This window comes from Stegodyphus dumicola, chromosome X2, assembly GCF_044657685.1.
Source record: "Stegodyphus dumicola isolate Sdum_Otavi_A_Nest chromosome X2, ASM4465768v1".
NCBI lineage: Eukaryota > Metazoa > Arthropoda > Arachnida > Araneae > Eresidae > Stegodyphus > Stegodyphus dumicola.
In genome coordinates, this window is record NC_140781.1 from 124,993,166 (window position 1) to 125,009,762 (window position 16,597).

At 33.0% G+C, this 16,597-nt stretch overlaps 1 protein-coding gene across 2 annotated transcripts in view; it reads left to right on the plus strand.

Moving 5' to 3' along the window:
• LOC118197094 (protein FAM91A1) overlaps positions 1–16,597 on the plus strand; it is a 169,635-nt gene that overhangs the window by 24,668 nt on the left and 128,370 nt on the right. Inside the window, exons 3-6 of one of the 2 annotated variants that reach the window (XM_085809656.1) lie at positions 976–1,127; positions 1,209–1,266; positions 3,867–3,934; positions 11,657–11,779. In XM_085809656.1, the coding sequence (XP_085665782.1) occupies positions 976–1,127; positions 1,209–1,266; positions 3,867–3,934; positions 11,657–11,779 (401 nt within the window). The remainder of the gene's footprint in view (positions 1–975; positions 1,128–1,208; positions 1,267–3,866; positions 3,935–11,656; positions 11,780–16,597) is intronic. The other variant, XM_085809657.1, reaches the window with a different exon arrangement.

Consider the following 16,597-nt stretch of genomic DNA (forward strand, 5'->3'; position numbering starts at 1 on the left):
TAATTATTTATAACAAGCCTGGGTACTTTTCTGTTTCGCCGGTGCAAATCTCACCAAGCAGACTTTATTGGCAACAACATACAGTATACACATAACAAATGTTAGTTCTAAGAATTTTTTATTTTGAAGTCATAAACATTTTAATATTGTTTAAAATTTTGTTAAATGCCAATAAATAAATACAATAAATTTGTAAAAAGACATTAAGAATTTACTATGCTTTCATGGTTCAACATCCTGATTCACCTTTTCATATCACGTGACCTGAAGTGATCTCATCTCACATAAACTACGCTACAAAAATCTAATTCTCTCAGTAATGATCTACATTAATTTCAAGTTTAATCTTAATTTGGAATACAAGTTTAAATGTAAAAATAATTTCGATTCATATGAATAGCTTACTCAGAAATTATGTAAAACTGTAGTGCTTTACTTTGCTAGTGCATTAGCATTAGAATTGATGAATTTAACCCTTGACTTTGCCTTTTCTATATTTTCGCCTTCGGGTGAGCGGTGTGATTGCACCCTAATTGACTTAACTACTGTGAATGGCCTTAGGGCATAAAATTGAACTATCTGGTCAAAATTCTATGTAATTGTATGCCAGTATTGAAAGAAACAATCTTACAAGAAATGGCTTGTTTTGAAAATGAATGTTTTAAAAAATGTTACCAGGATATTACGTTTGGCATCAATTGTACCATTATTGGCGACTTTAATGCCTGCATCGGCAAAACAGAAAAGTACCCAAATTTGTTCTTTTCATTTGAGAAGAAATAATGTGATAAAAAATTGTATGTGGTAGTTACAGGTTTTCCGAAATAGATAATTTTTCCTTCACAAAAGCCTTGCATTCATTCATTAAATATTTATTAAATGAAGTCTTTTTATATGTATTATTTTGTGTATTATAGTTGATAAGATAAACTAGAAGGATAGTGAATTTAATTTCTAATCAAAACTAATTTTCAGTTCGAAGTGTGAAGAAAGATGAGAGAGGTTATTATGAAGAATTGCTGCGGTACAGCCGAGAACACTTGATGCTCTATCCGTATCATTTATCAGATTTTATTGTTACTCGTATGCGTGTAACACCATTTCAGTATTATATATCAATAATGCAGGTAATTACCTCTTAATCTTTATTTTATTCTAAGTAAACTTTGCTTCTGAACTATGTTAAATATTTTCATTTTGAATTTCAGGACCTTATGGAACAGGAAAAAAGCTATGATTCTCTTCCTAATTTTACTGCAGCTGATTGTTAGTAATATATTTATTTGATTATTTAATAGTAATTTATTGAATATGTAAGTAGTTTGATTTTTAATGGGCATAACAAAGTAAGGATTTTTAATACGAATAGAATGTTTTCTTTCTTCAGTGTTCTTGTTTTATTCCTTCATTGAAGAGCGTTCAACAGGATTGAAATTCTCTGACAATGGCTTACGATAATCTCTCAGCGAGCAAATAAGATCAAAATTAAATGTTAAAAATATAAAATCAAAATAAAACAGCTGTATTGTAAGCTTATATTAAAATGCAATGAACAACCACTAGCCTATTTAAATGCAAAATATCACCAAAAATGCAAATTTGTTCACGTTTTCTTTTCTAGATTTTAAATGTATCATTCACAGGAAGTTTAGTTTCTTCTGATTGGTTTTTAGTTCATTAAATTAAAAATAACACCATTATTATGCCATTTTACGTTTTAGGAAACATTTGTTTCTAGAATACGATTTAACACATTTTTTTTTTTTGTAATAGTATATGATTTTGATTTATAAACTATGAAATTTTCCAACCCTTAGTTAATTTTGGTATCATTTTGAATTCACATTTACATGTTTTTATATTTTAGATCCAGATTATTATTTATTTTTTAAATTTCGTTTTTACATTTGTTTCTTCATGTGCCATGGGAGATTTAATCTATGTTTAGAGTTTTGTTGAAGTACAGCATTAGCAAGAAATAAGTTTTGCACTTCAGAGGGTTCTAGAATGCATTCTATTGGTCCAAATGAGATAAAATTTGAACTACAGATATTTAAAATGATACGCTTGACATTTATTAAATAAACAAATTTAGTACCAAATATGCCAATAGGTGGCACTGTAACACATACAATATTTAATATGCTTTGTTAAATATAAAAAAGTAGCATTGTAACTAGTTGATATGTTCCCCTTCATGTTCAACAATCTGCTCTAATCGCAGAACCATATTTTCCACAGCTGATCTCAGTGAGTCAGCCAAAATACCAAGAACATGGCGCTGAATTCCGTCCTTCAGATCTGGCACGGATGCTGGTCTTTCACAGTAGATATTGTCCTTCAGAAAACCCCAAAACCAAGTCACAGGGGTTGATATCTGGCTAACAAGGAGGCCATGCTTTTGGAAAATGCCGGCTGATCACCCATTCATCTGTGAAATGCTGCCTTAGCAATTGCTTCACGCAACGCTCAGTGTGAGAAGGTGCAGCATCCTGCATGAAAATGATATCCTGAGTGCATCCGCGCTGTTGAAGTTATGGGATTACAAAATCTCTCATCATATTACGATACCGTTGTTCTGTGACGGAACAGGTTTACATTCCATTTACAGTTATCTCTTCAAAAAAATATGGTCCAGTGATAAAGGTAGCCATAAAACCACAGCATACTCTTGTTTTTTCATGCTGCAAGGGTTGTTCCTGGATAGCATAAAGGTTTTCTGTTGCCCAAAGTCACCAGTTGTAGGTGTTAACTTGCCCATTGAGGCAAAAGTAGGCTTCATCAATCCGCAGAATGTTCCATGGCCAAGTGACGTCAAACACCATTCCAGCAAGGAACTGAAATGCAAAAGATTTATGAACCTCCAAGTCCTTGTCCTACAACAGGTGCACAGGCTTGATTTTATAGGGATAAAAATTCAAAATCCATCATAAGATTTTTTGTACAAAGGAATACACCGTATCCAACACACAGGAAACAACTGGCGCACTCACACTACCATGTGGCACTGACTGTCTTCTGGCTTCACTACTGGTGGTAGCCACATTTTCAATGCTTGAAGTCTGGATTTCCTTTCGTCCTCTACCTGGAAGATTGCCAAGTTGCCCAGTTGTTTCAAATCTATCATATTGCATAGGGCACATGAAGACATTGGAAATCTTCGCATCTGCTTCATACAATGGAATTCTTTTACAGCTGCACAGGAGTTCTGTTGGTTCTAGTAGAGCAATTCTACCATTAGCACTTTCACTTGCAACATAGGCATGATGTGCAGAGAAGTAACTAATGCTCATGCAGACTCCACTTTCTTTTTATCCAAAGAATAATGCATTTAGGCATGCACTGTAACACAAGTGATGTTTCATATTTTCAATTTATACAAATAAATACCATTTTGTGTTACAGTCCCACTTATCAGTGGATTTTTATACTACAAATTTTTATTTAATAAATGTCAAGTGCATCATTTGAATTATCTATAGTTCAAAGTTTATCTCATTTGGACCAATAGAACACATTCTAGAGCCCTCTGAAGTGGGAAACTTATTTCTTGTTAACCCTGTATTTCTATTTATTTTAAATTCCAAACATTTATGTTTTTATCTGCTTTTATGACATTTTGAGATTTCTTAGTTCTAACATTGGGCAGCATGAGTCTTTTAGTTGAAGTAGACAATAGAATGTTTCATGGCTAAGCTGTTTTTGATAAAAGCTAAAGATGTTGTATTCTTAGAAAAATCAATGATGGTACCAAAGTCTGGTTTCTTTCCCATGCAATTATTAGTATTGTATTAATGAATAGATGTATGACTGTGAGATGTATTAGAATATTATTCTTTCTGTTTTAAAGTGTACTTGTATTACAGGTCTTAGACTTCTTGGTATTGGAAGAAATCAATATATAGAGCTCATGAATCAGTGTCGATCATCAAAGGTTCACATCTTTTTTTTTTTTTTTACTTTCATAGATAAGTGCTTGAAGTGATTATACATATAGACTTTGTTATCCCTGCAGTGTTCCTAAAATTTTTAGCATTTACTTATGATTTATCTTGACTTGTATGCGTATACTCACTTTGAAGAAAGAGGGAAACAAAAAATATTATAATAATGAACTAAGTACTTAAATATGTATATTAACTGATAATTAATAATTTAAGATAAATATTAACATTTATACAACAAGGTAAAATTAACTTTTCGCTGCAGATCAAAAATAGTCTCTTGATCCACACTTTGAGAACTGCTGATATAAAAGATTAGTGCTTGATTTGTTCATAACCAAAGTACATTCTTTAAATTTTCTATGTAATTGCTTCTTAGGAAAACTAGATTTTGCTTGTTGTGAAAACATTTTTGCCATCAATTGTAAAGTATCAGTGTGTTCTAGCTGAAAAGATTAGTTTCAGAATCTGGGATGCTAGGTGGATTTTATTGCAATAAAGGCTGTATTTCTGTAAGATAAGTTCACATACTTTTTGTATTGACGCCTACAATATGTATATGTAATAATTTGGAATGGTACTAATATTCAAATCTTAATAATTTCAGTATAATAACTTGAAAAGTTGTTGATGGTGCAGCTGCTGAAACATGTATAAAAATTCTTGAATTAAGGATGATACATTGCAGATGCAGAATGAAGTCAGAGCCATGACCGAATTAACGATATTTCCTTTTTATTTATAGTTGATGAGCATATTCATAATAAACCAACATAAATGAAATTGCTACAGTAAGTAGGCCTGTTTAAGGCTTTTTACATTTCTGTAGAGAACTGGCATTACCAGGTCTAATGAACAGAGGAAGCTGGAAGCAAATGCGATGTGTTCAAAAAAAAAAAAAAAAAAAAAAAAAAAAAAAAACTGATGTCAACACCACATAACTTCCTTGTATGGCCTATTTAACTATTCATAGCTTTTGCTGCACTTCATTTAAATTTATTTCCTCGAATTATTCTAACTTAAATTAACCAATCCGTCAAGACAAGCTGAAAATGATAAAAATAGTTGCAAATTTTGAAATTAAATATCCCAGTCAGTTTTAGCCATATGGGAGTCAAACTTTTTGTAGTTTTATTTTTTTCATAATGAGTGTAAAACTTTTCCAAATATAAGTATAAGAACCGGCAGACCGCATTAAAAGTTAAATCTCATTATCTGTTGAAAATTGATTTTTTTTTTTTTTTTTTTAATTTGACATTTCCCAAACATGAATATGTTCATCATTTAAAAAACTTTTGTAGTGGAAAATATATAACTACAGCCAATGAGTGCAAAAGTAGAGGCCGTGTAAGTGGAGTGGGTGTATATATATGTATATATGTCATATTTTTCATGCGTAGAAGACACTGAATCTTTTAACAGCTTTCAATATCCATCTTGGCTCATTTTTAAGGCTTACACATGAAGATAACAAAACTGAATGTCAACAAATCGCCAATCTTTTATTTTCGTACATGTCCAATAAGTTTGCCAGACACTTATTCAATCATAATTGAATAGGCTAACTTGCTATGTACTTTTTTTTTTTTTTTTTTTACGAAATGATGTGTTATGTGAGACAGGAAAGCAAAGCAGTGTGGATGTCGATGTAGTGGAAGCTAGGGAAAGGGAGAATGACATAGTTTATATGCAAGCGATATTTAAACTAAGTACACACAGAAAGTACTCTAAGCTGTGATTGGTTAATTTTAGTTTGTTATATAATCATGGAAGGATCTCGAATTTGGGGGAACAGATAAATTTAGGGGAGAGCACCAAATCTAGGATCGTTAATTTTGAGGTCGCTATTATTCTTGAAGCAGCTATCATATTTTCTTATATCTTACATATTTCCCCTTCAAAAGAAAGGGGAGAGCAGGGTGGCAGAAAAGCATTAGTAAATTAGTGAAGCAAGAGAAAGTTTATTATATTAGGAAAGACACGAGGAAGCATTAAGGACATAGCCTGCAGGTTTTCCTATGCCCCGTCATGATTCATCACTTTTCTCATATACAAATTGCAAAATACTTAACAGATAATTTACAAATAATGTAATTTCTGAAGAAACTAAACAATTAGTTAATATGAATATAATTTTTAAAGTCCTCAAGTTGCTAAAATGTCTAATGTCCTTTGAATGTCCAATGAAAATTTTTTGTAAAGTCTCTTCATGAAAAAAATTCCACAGGTAAATGTTCAAATAAGATAATAATACTCAAAGTAAATGTTCATTAAAAAGCCTTTCAAACTTTTGTGGATGAAAATATTTGTGATACAGATTGAGTTGTCAACTTTTATGTAGAAATATAATACTCTATTTGTGATTAATTGAATAAGTTCTTCTTATTGAGGATACACATACTTAATACCACAGAAAACTCAATATAAAAATATAATAATATAAGGCAATACTAAATAAGATAATAATACTTTGACGATTAATTTGGCATGTCCTCTGCAACAAAATCAGGGTACTAACTTGCTAGTGATTGGGGGATGCTTAAGTACAATATATCACAAAACCTCCATTCCTTAGAAAAGTAACTGGTTTTTGGCATTGTACAATTATCAAAGTTTTTCTGTTTTCTTTCAAAAATTTTCCATATTACTTAATACAACATTATACAAAATTATGACTGAAATTTAAGACAAATAACTTGTATAATCAAGTTAGTCTTTTCAAATTTTTGCAAAAATATAATTAAATATTACCCTACAATAAGACGAAAGAAAAAGGAAAATTTTGTTTTAAAATTAATGTGTGTGTGTGGGGAAGTAGCACGTCTGTGCCAAACTATGGTCACAGGATTGTGACTGGGGGAAAAAAATAGAAAAACCCAAGTCAGTCTCATAGCCATAGTTGCATCTCCTAACAGATAAAAGATGAAAAATTGTAGGGGGTGTTAGGAATGTTCCTAGGGGGGGCAGTGGGTGTGTTCTATCACTTCTTATATCTTCTCTAGAGAGAGAGAAGATGCAAGGAGTAAAACCTCATGTCAGAAAAAAGAATAAAAACATTCGTCTTTGAATGAAAATCTGCTATTGGTTCCAGATTTTTCAAAACATGGTTTTACGCTTATTATGAAAGACACACACACCCATACATGCTCTGTGTATGGGTAAGTCTTTACATGGCTTTTATTTTCCCAACCATTCGTCATAGACTTCCAATTACAAAAATGTTTCAAATGATGTAAAGATTCATCTTTTGGCACTTTTAAATTTAAGACTATCAATTCTATAAAAAATACAAAATCTAACTTTTTAATCACTGTACCAAGCCAGGTACTTACATATAGGAAATTTTTTTCTAATTATAGAAAATAAAATACAAAATGATTGATTCCCATAAGATAAAAATTGACCTAAGTAAGGGCCATACACATATTAAAGCATGAAATTTTTGCATTTGTAGGTAACCAAAAAGAAAATACCAGTTTTGAGAAAAGGTTTCTGATGTTAACAGATAAAGTGATGAAAATTTTTCTTCAGATTGTTGTGAAAGGTATTGACCTTGGCCCGAGTGGTTTAAACCATTAAGTGGTGGTAGTTTCTCCTGGGTTTGAGTCCAGTCAAATTGTCTGGCTGCATGGTTGGATTTGTGCTTTTTTGCATGTATAATACAAGTCAGTTTCCTACAGATAGTCCTCTGCAAAGCATCACTTCCCTTAGAAAGAGTGCTGTCATGTGTTTTTCATATTCAACTAAACTAACCAAACCTTTTCAAGAAATACTTCTTATCCATAGAATGTATGTTTAAAAAAAATTGGCGAGCTTCAATATTGATCCATAGCCAACTCAACATTATTTACCTGTATTAAAAATTAAAATAATTTCTAACTTTAAGAATTTTTTTTTTAAAGACAATGAAGCTAAAGTAATAAAACATCACTAGACTATTCGTAATATGTAGAGTATCCATAATTAAACTCGAAATTTGTGAGCAGTCTGTAGCAAAAACTATACAACGGAATTGTATGAAAATTGGGTAATGGCAGAATGAAATGATGGGAATTTTATCGAGAGAAAAAAACGAGTTTCAAAACTACCCCTAGGTGGTGTATCATAACTTTATTGAGAACATGTAAATAATCTGAAAGTTTACAAAACATGTTTAGTACGATGTCCACCATTGTGTGCTACCATCTGGAAGCGTAAAATTGCATGTTCGACTGTTGAAAGCAGCATAAACTGGGGAATGTTAAGCACATGGCATTCTATGCTTTCTTTAATGTTGGATAGAGAGGTGGAGGGATCATGGTAGATCATGGCCTTGAAGTATCGCCACAGCCAAATGTTGCAAAGATTCAAGTCTGGAGATCTATTGCCGGCTGATGATTCTGTCATCAAAATGGTGGCAGAGCACTTGTTTCACACAATGGGCAATGTGTGGAGGAGCACCATCCTGCATAAACACTGTGGTTGTATCACATTGCTTTACCTGAAGAGATGGAAAAATGGATTGCTCTAATAATGAAGCATATCATTGACCAGTGATGGTGCATGTCACAGGCCCTGTGGCGCCCACAATGAAGTTTGCAGTAAAGTTGCACCAAACCATTACATGCAAAGAGTGTAATGGAATTTGTAGGAATTGATGTGGGTTTGTAGCATTCTGAATACGGCAACTGTGTGTGTTAACCACATCTTTCATATGAAACTGGGCCTCGTTGATCCACAATATGTTCCAGGTCCATTCATCCTGGAGCTCACCTTGCTCAAGAAACTGCAATGCAAAAGTTTGTCAACTATCTAGATCAGCTGGTAAGAGCTGCTGTACTAGTGACAGTTAATAGGGATAGTAGCATAAGACCTTTTGAAGAATCTTATGAACCGTGGAACGAGGTTGGTCAACAGATGCTGCAATACACTAGTGCTGCTGATGGTTTACGATCTGTCTTCCTCCACTTGCTTCGCTTCATCATCCACTACCTGTGCTGCAACACACTTCCATCTCTTTCCTGGCTGAATCCCCAAAGTTCCCGTTGCTTCAAATTTCCTAATCATGTTTGTTAGTCCTTGACTAGTGACTGGACCTTTTCATAACCACTTCAAAGATCGAAATTTCCACAAAGCTTCGGTAGCAGAGTTTCCATTTTGGTAAAACAATTTCATCAGTAAAGCACGTTCCTGGAGAATCAACGTCATCTTCCTTCACTTGGAAATGAGTATGACTGCGGTTTGCCTCTTGCAGCTTTATCAGGTTGCTCTGCGCGCATATGATTACTATGGTTACATTTGCATACATCAATAGTTTACATTGCACAATGCCATCTAGTGATGGTTTTTGAAATTTGCTGTTCCCCTCCCTCAATAAAATTCTCATCATTTCATTCTGCCATTACTCAATTTTCATATAATTTTGCTGCACAGATTTTGCTAAAGAATGCTCACAAATTTCAAGTTTAATTATGGACAGCCTGTATATTTAGTGCTTGAAAACTCCTAAATTACTAGTGTGAAAATTCTTCTAATGACCAATTGTAATAAAATTATAAATTAAACAATGTTGCACATCAAATAAATCACAAAAGAATATCACTGAATGGCATTTAAGCCTCCCAAAAAGATCAGCTTCCAATTATTCTAAATATATATAAACTAACATTTCAAGGCAACCTGGAAACGATGTCAAATATCTCAAATTTTGAAATTAGTTATCTTTATCAGTTTTGAGAGGTGGTAAAATTTTCCTAAATATAAGTGTATAGGGACTGGAAAATCATATCAAAAGTTAAGATTTCATAATTTTTATACCAAGCCATTAAACATGCCAAAACATGAATCTTCATATTATTTAAAAAATTTTTTAATTGAAAGTACAGCCCAACCCCACTATAAAAACTTCGAGACCTGAAGTTTGTTTGTTGTGTCCTTAGATTTGGTACATCTGATTCAGGGCAAAAAAACGTATTAACTCGCAAAAACATGTAGAAGGTGAACGATTAATAAAGGGGGGGGGGAACTGAGTAATATCTACCAAAAGAAGTGAATAATATGTATAAATAAAAACAAATCATTAAGATTTAATTACAATTATTGTCATGTACAGATGTTAAATTTTATGTTCATTTTTTTTTTTTTTCTAGTCTCTTCAAAAGGTCTTGGAAATACATTGGCTTTTGTTTGAAGCATTTGCCCAGATATTGGCACAGTATGCCTTTTCAGAATGGCAAACCATTTCAGCAGTGCTTTCTCAACATTTTCCTCATCCGAATTTTTCCATGAGCAAAAAATGTAGTTTTGGTTTTTTTCATATATTTTTTTTATATTGATTTTTTCATACAGTACCAAATATAGATTTGGATTAACTGTATTTCTGGGAGATACTGATTTGGTTGCATCTGTTATGCATTTTTTAATAGTAATCATCTTATAATCATTGCAGAAGCTCTTTGTTTACAGTAGATGAATTTTTGACCTGGATACAGAATGCAGACAACTTAGTCAAGGAATATGTAAGAGTTTTGCTTTTCTGGAAAAAAATGCAGGTGGAAGATAATTTCATCACCTACATACCTTATCCAAAGTCTGGGGAGAGCACAATTATTCTCCCCTAGATAGGTAAAGTTGCAATGCAGAGATTCAATAACAATTACAAACAATTGTGTATATCTTGTGAAAGATGTAATGAGTGCAAAATACCTATTCTTAGGCTAGACTTGTGAGAGTATTTATACTCAAATAAGATACCTATAAGGATAAAAAATTTTCATTCTTTAAAAGAAGAATTAACTGTAAGTAAGCCTTTTCCCCAGAATAGCAAAAATTTCAAAATATCCATTATAGCATCGGCCTTGAATAGAGATCTGTCTGGTAGCTGTCAGTGAATTTGAATAGAATCAGAGAATCCATTCATGGTTTAATGGTCATGTACACCATATGGTGTCCTAAGATATGCTTATTGAATCCCTGTTCTAGAGTTTGTAGTCACACCTCTCCCAGTTAGCCTGTGTTTAGAAAAGTAGGGGGAGATGATAAAAGTGATGTAAATGTTTTTCTTTACTGATGGAACGTGGATCATAATATCCTATACATGGATGATTTTGATAGTTAGTAAATTTTCTGTGTATACTTGCAGAAATCCTGGAAAAACTTAATAAAAGTGTAAATGAGTTTCAGTTGAAGATATATATTCAAGTCGTTATATCCAATTTTTGTACTCTTGGAGATTTGCTTTAAAAGTATGAAATAACATTAAGTGCATAGAAAATTGGGGGGGGGTCTAAAGTTCATTCATTATGAGCCAGGTACTTATAGCGTGGTTTATTTTAGTAGGTTTAGTAGGTATCAACAGTTGCAAAAATGAAGACCATTTATATGTAATCTTCTTGATAGCTGGGTGTATTGATTCAGTAATGGAATAAATGTGGCAGTATTGGTGAAGATTGAGAATTGAGAGGAAATATAAATAAAATTATTGAGTAATGGGCATTCACAGTTTAAGTATCAGAATTGCCAAATTGAAATTGCGATCCATATATAAAATTCAGTTTCCTAACCAAATTGGCATTACAATTATGCCATATTACATGCTTATTTTGTCATCGTCTGCAACTAAAAGCTTTTAATGCATTTTTAGCTCAAACCATGGCTATATAAATCTTAAAAAAAGTAATGTGACTATTTACCTGTGTGTATTAACTGATAAGCATTTTTTTAAACTTATTTAGAAATTTTTTGGCGTTCGTCGAAAGCCTATCAGGGAATTGCTACCAGCAAAGCCAGTTGTAATGTTAGTCATCGAGCCTTGGTGGGTGGTTTTTGTTGGCTATGTGACTGAAGATGATATAAAGGTATTTTTTATTGAATTTGAAGGGTTTGTATATGACTAAAATATTTAGCTTTTTGCATGTAAGAATTTTTTAGTATACTTGACCAGCAATTCCAAGAGGTTTTTGGTGCAGTACTTTTAAAATTTTACATGCTTTTCAAGCCAAAGTTATGATAGATTATTTTAATTTTTCTTTTGCTAATCATCTTTTTATCATATTTTACAGAATTTATTCGTTATCATTATTACAGTCAGAAGTCTTTAATCCGGACTCGTCAGGACTTCAGCGATTCCGGATTATATATAGATCATCAGTTTAAATCTGGTAAGATGGCATGCAGAAATTATAAAATTAAAAATATGAAACCGTAATTTATAGCAATTATGATCTAAAGGGTATCAAAATTTACAAAAAAGGAAGCTTAATATTTATTTGTTTACTTTAAAACATTTCTTTCAACGCGCGCATGCATAAAGCATACATTACGCATAGCCGAAATTAGAAAATTGTAGCCAGAATTGCAGCCAGAACTATTTGATTTGTATTCGTGATATTTATAAAGACGAAGAATTTGATTTAAATCATATCAAAGACGGAGTTCATCGAGATGAAATACTACATTTAGTAAAGAATTATAAGCCGAATAAAATAAAAACATCTGCCCTGAAGATAACGATAGTGCTGACAGATCAACTTCCAGTTCATTGAGCGCTACGACGTACCCCCCTCCCCCGCGCACAGAGCAGCGTGAAATTGATAAACAGATTTCGGAACGGTTAGATAAATAAAGGATATGCCTTTATCCATTTTCTGTAGCAATTCCACTTTTTGTTTGATGGACATCGAAACATACTTTCGTTTTGTAGATCCTTTGGGAGCTCCAGCATCGGAAATTCTATTTGACATAATCAAAAGTTCAAGCTTACTTTTATCAAATTGCTCTTACAGTCTGCAAGAGATAATAAGCCGGATCCAATTCGAAGATTAAGGAACAACGCAATCATCAACATTAACTGAAATAGATAATTTTAGCTTATACCGTCCGTTATACATTAAATGCGCACGCGAAAATGTATTCTGCGCTTGCGCAGTCGTAAAGGTCTTGTGCGCACACGTAAACGCCTATGCGCGTGCGTCAACGCAGTGCATGCGCAGAAAGATTTTAGCTTTGAGGTCCGGATTATAGATCGTTCCGGATTATGGGTGTCTGAATTAACGACTTTTGACTGTATTCTTAAAATTATGCCGACAAATTTAGCATCTGATACAAAACTCAAAATTGTACTGTCATAGTATTATTTACTTCATTAATTTTTATGCCATCCCTTGTCATTCTTTAAGGCAAAATTTCCATTTGCTATACATTTTGTACAGCTGTGTTTTTTGTAATTTTCAATTTCTTTCATTTTGACCTCATATGCCACCACTGTTTTCAGTACTAGAATAATTTTATTTATATTATATTACAGTTCTGCATGCGGGGGGGGGGGAACCACCATTGATTAAAAAATAATCCGATCATTTCCAAATTTTTTATGCCAGTATTTTCATACCAAGTATGCAAATGATTAAATTTTCAAAGCCAATAAGTGTTAAGTTCGATCATAGGCCATGTTTCTATTGTGCATTTAGCATCGTATAAAATAGGTAAGAATTGCAAATGGTTTATATTTGTTTTCTCGTTGTCAGTATTGCAGTTCTCTGGAAACAGAACCAATAATGCCATTACAGCCAACTGGATGACTTTGAACGTGGTTGCCTAATAGGGATGCATTAAATGGCTGGTCATGCTGAGCAGTAGTCTGCTACCTGCACCATACAGATACAGCTATGCAAAGGTGCTGGCAACAGTGGTTGCTTCATTGGTGAAATCAAGGCTGTGGAAGGTGAATATGCACAAATGCAAGGCAAGATTAGATTATTGTGTGACAGGTCTGAACTGAACCAATGGCATCGTCTGCTATCCATCATGCTACAACTTCCATACAATCCAGGACACCACCCACCATCTCAATGATGCTCGGCTAAGGTAAGGTTGTGCTCACACAGCCTTTAAGATGTCTATCTTAACCCCACAACATGGACAAAATTGTTGCAGTGGTGGTGATGCTGATCATCATTGCTTCAGCCAACTGGCATTCTCATTGGTCAGTGATGAATCCTTCTTCAGTCTTGGAGCAGATAACCATTGGGTCAGCATGTAGAGGGGCCTGGGCCAGCAGTTCTGATTTTTTGATTTACAGAGGCACACAAATATTGCCCCTTATGTGATGGTATAAGGTGCTATATCTTATGACAGCTGATTAACCCTAGTAATCCTGCATACAACTTTAATTGCTCAACCGTATGTTGATGATATCCTGTGGCCATTTTTATAACATTTCATAGCATGTCTTCCTGGAGCTATTTTTCAATAGTATAATGCTAGACTTCATGAAGCTTGCATTTTTGTGGGTTTTCTTCGAGCTATTGATACTCTTCCTTGGCCAGCAAGGTCAGCAGACCTTTTGCCAATCAATAATATATTGGATATGGTAGGCTGCCAGATTTGGTTACCCAAGAATGTCAGATCTGGAGCAACAACTGAGGAATGAATGGCAGAATGTATCGTAGGGTGAGATTAGGAATCTGTCACTCCTTACTTCAGTGGTTATGAGCATGCATTGCTGCCAGGGGATTTTACCATCTACAGATTTGAATATTCACTCTGGAGTTCACTGATGTATCCAATGTCCTTGAATTTTTAATCATCCCATTACGTATGTATGAGCTTTATGCATATTTAACAATAAAAACAGTCACTTTCTTCATGGCTCATTTTTTTGGGGGGGGGAAGGGGCCAAAAGAGTGTATATGAACTTTGTAACAGAGCTTATCTTTGGAGTCCCCAATCACCAGATTAGACAAACATTACTTTGAATTTCCATGATAAAAAAAGTATTTATTTATTTATTTTTGCGAGCTGCAGGTTTGTGTATGCCATTTTAAATAATCATCCCAGATGAGCAAGAAGAAATACAGAATTCACTGTAACTGATAATAATATATAACAAAATAAATAAAAACAAATAACTCGAAGAAAATGCAGATGATGGGCGGCAAATCCTCCTAAATACAATAGAAATATCATAAAAGACTGATATCACTTACATAATAAATTCTGAAATACAATTCAGCTAATGCTTTGAACAGTAAGTACTCAATACTGATTAACAACTGATTGCTGCTTGCTGTTGAAGCTATATTTATATAGTATTGCACAGGCTTGTAGATGTTTCAGAAAAAAAATTGCTCCTGAAGCTTTAAAAATGTGTTCCCCCCTAAACTTCCAGAATGTCTCCAGGTTGGCGAGAAATCACTGTCATAACTTGTTATACCCAAAGCCCATCAGAAGGATTTTTACCCAAATCTTGTGTTCTAATTCAACTATTTTCATATTTTAAATATAATTGGCTTCAGTATTGCATTACAAAATCTGCAGTTCTATACATGAAATAAGTGCTCATAAGCAAATATGTGGCTACTTAGTTACTGTAAATTAAATTTTAAAATATATCGCTCTAAAAGCTACAGTTAAACAAATAACTAAGTGAAACAACGCAGAAAAGTAACAATAGAATTGAAAATGAATTATTTACAGAAATTTACAGCAATATCAAAACACTATATTTTTATTTTAGAAGAAAGAATATTTTTTATACAGACCACAATGCCGTCAATCTCTTAATAACAAAACGAGGTCTTGTCTCCCATTTGGACAAATTCCTTGTTGAAATTTAGGATTCTGGTATAGCATTTTGAACTCTGTTATTTGGTAAGTTTAATCTGTTATTTGGTATGTACAACATGGTAAAATAAGGAAGGTTTTGAAATTTCATGTAAGCATGAGTCGTATGGTTGGAAAGGGCAAATTGATAAATATTGCATTACTAATATCTGATGACTATTTGTTCATTTTCTCTATTGTCAAAATTGTGCTTCTAAAAGATTTCTCTGGAAAACTGTGCAGCCATCAGAATCTCTTGATTTTAATTATGAATTTTCTTTAAGTGCTGACTGTTGATTAGATTTTTATTGACTTTATTGTATGAAATTTTTCTTTTTTCTCTTCAGAAACAATATTGAATGTATGGCATTAAAAACCTTGTGCTTGTATTGGGAAATTTTATTACTGAAGAATAGGATCATGTTTTCCCCTTTTTCTGTAGAAATTATTTCAGTTTATTTGTATTATTAAAAAACTGCACACACCCCCTCCCAATGGCAGACCCTCAGCCACCTTTGGCTTGGCCACTACTAATTGGAAAATTTCATATAAGCTTTCAGATTTTTTAATCCATTCTATCACTAATTGAGGTTCTGTCAATTGAACTTTGTGGTGAACTGATTTAAACGATGCATTATGCCCAGCTCGAAAATTTTTAACAAGCCATTTGAAGCTTTTAAGTCTGATAGCTCTGATTAAGGTTTATATCCAGCTTTTTGTTGCAACAAAGGCTCATTTAAAATAACATTGTTTACATGTGTGCTACAAAACAAACCAAAGACAGTTATTTAAGTATAATCATTTCACTGCTTTTGCATTTTCATTACTGTGGCAAATTAAATTTTTCCCAATTCTTTTGTTTTTGCATAGTTTCCCAGTAGTGTTTTACCATTTAAAAATTTTTTTGAATTTTTTGTAAAGTGTTTTCTCATTACCTCCCCTACAGCTTAAATAACTTTAGTTTGTGTAGACTGGAATTCATGTTAAGAATTCTATGCTTAAAAGTAGCAGAAGAACACAAAACACTCTCATCATTGTAATAGCTTTTCATAGAACTTTCACTGAAGAAAAGG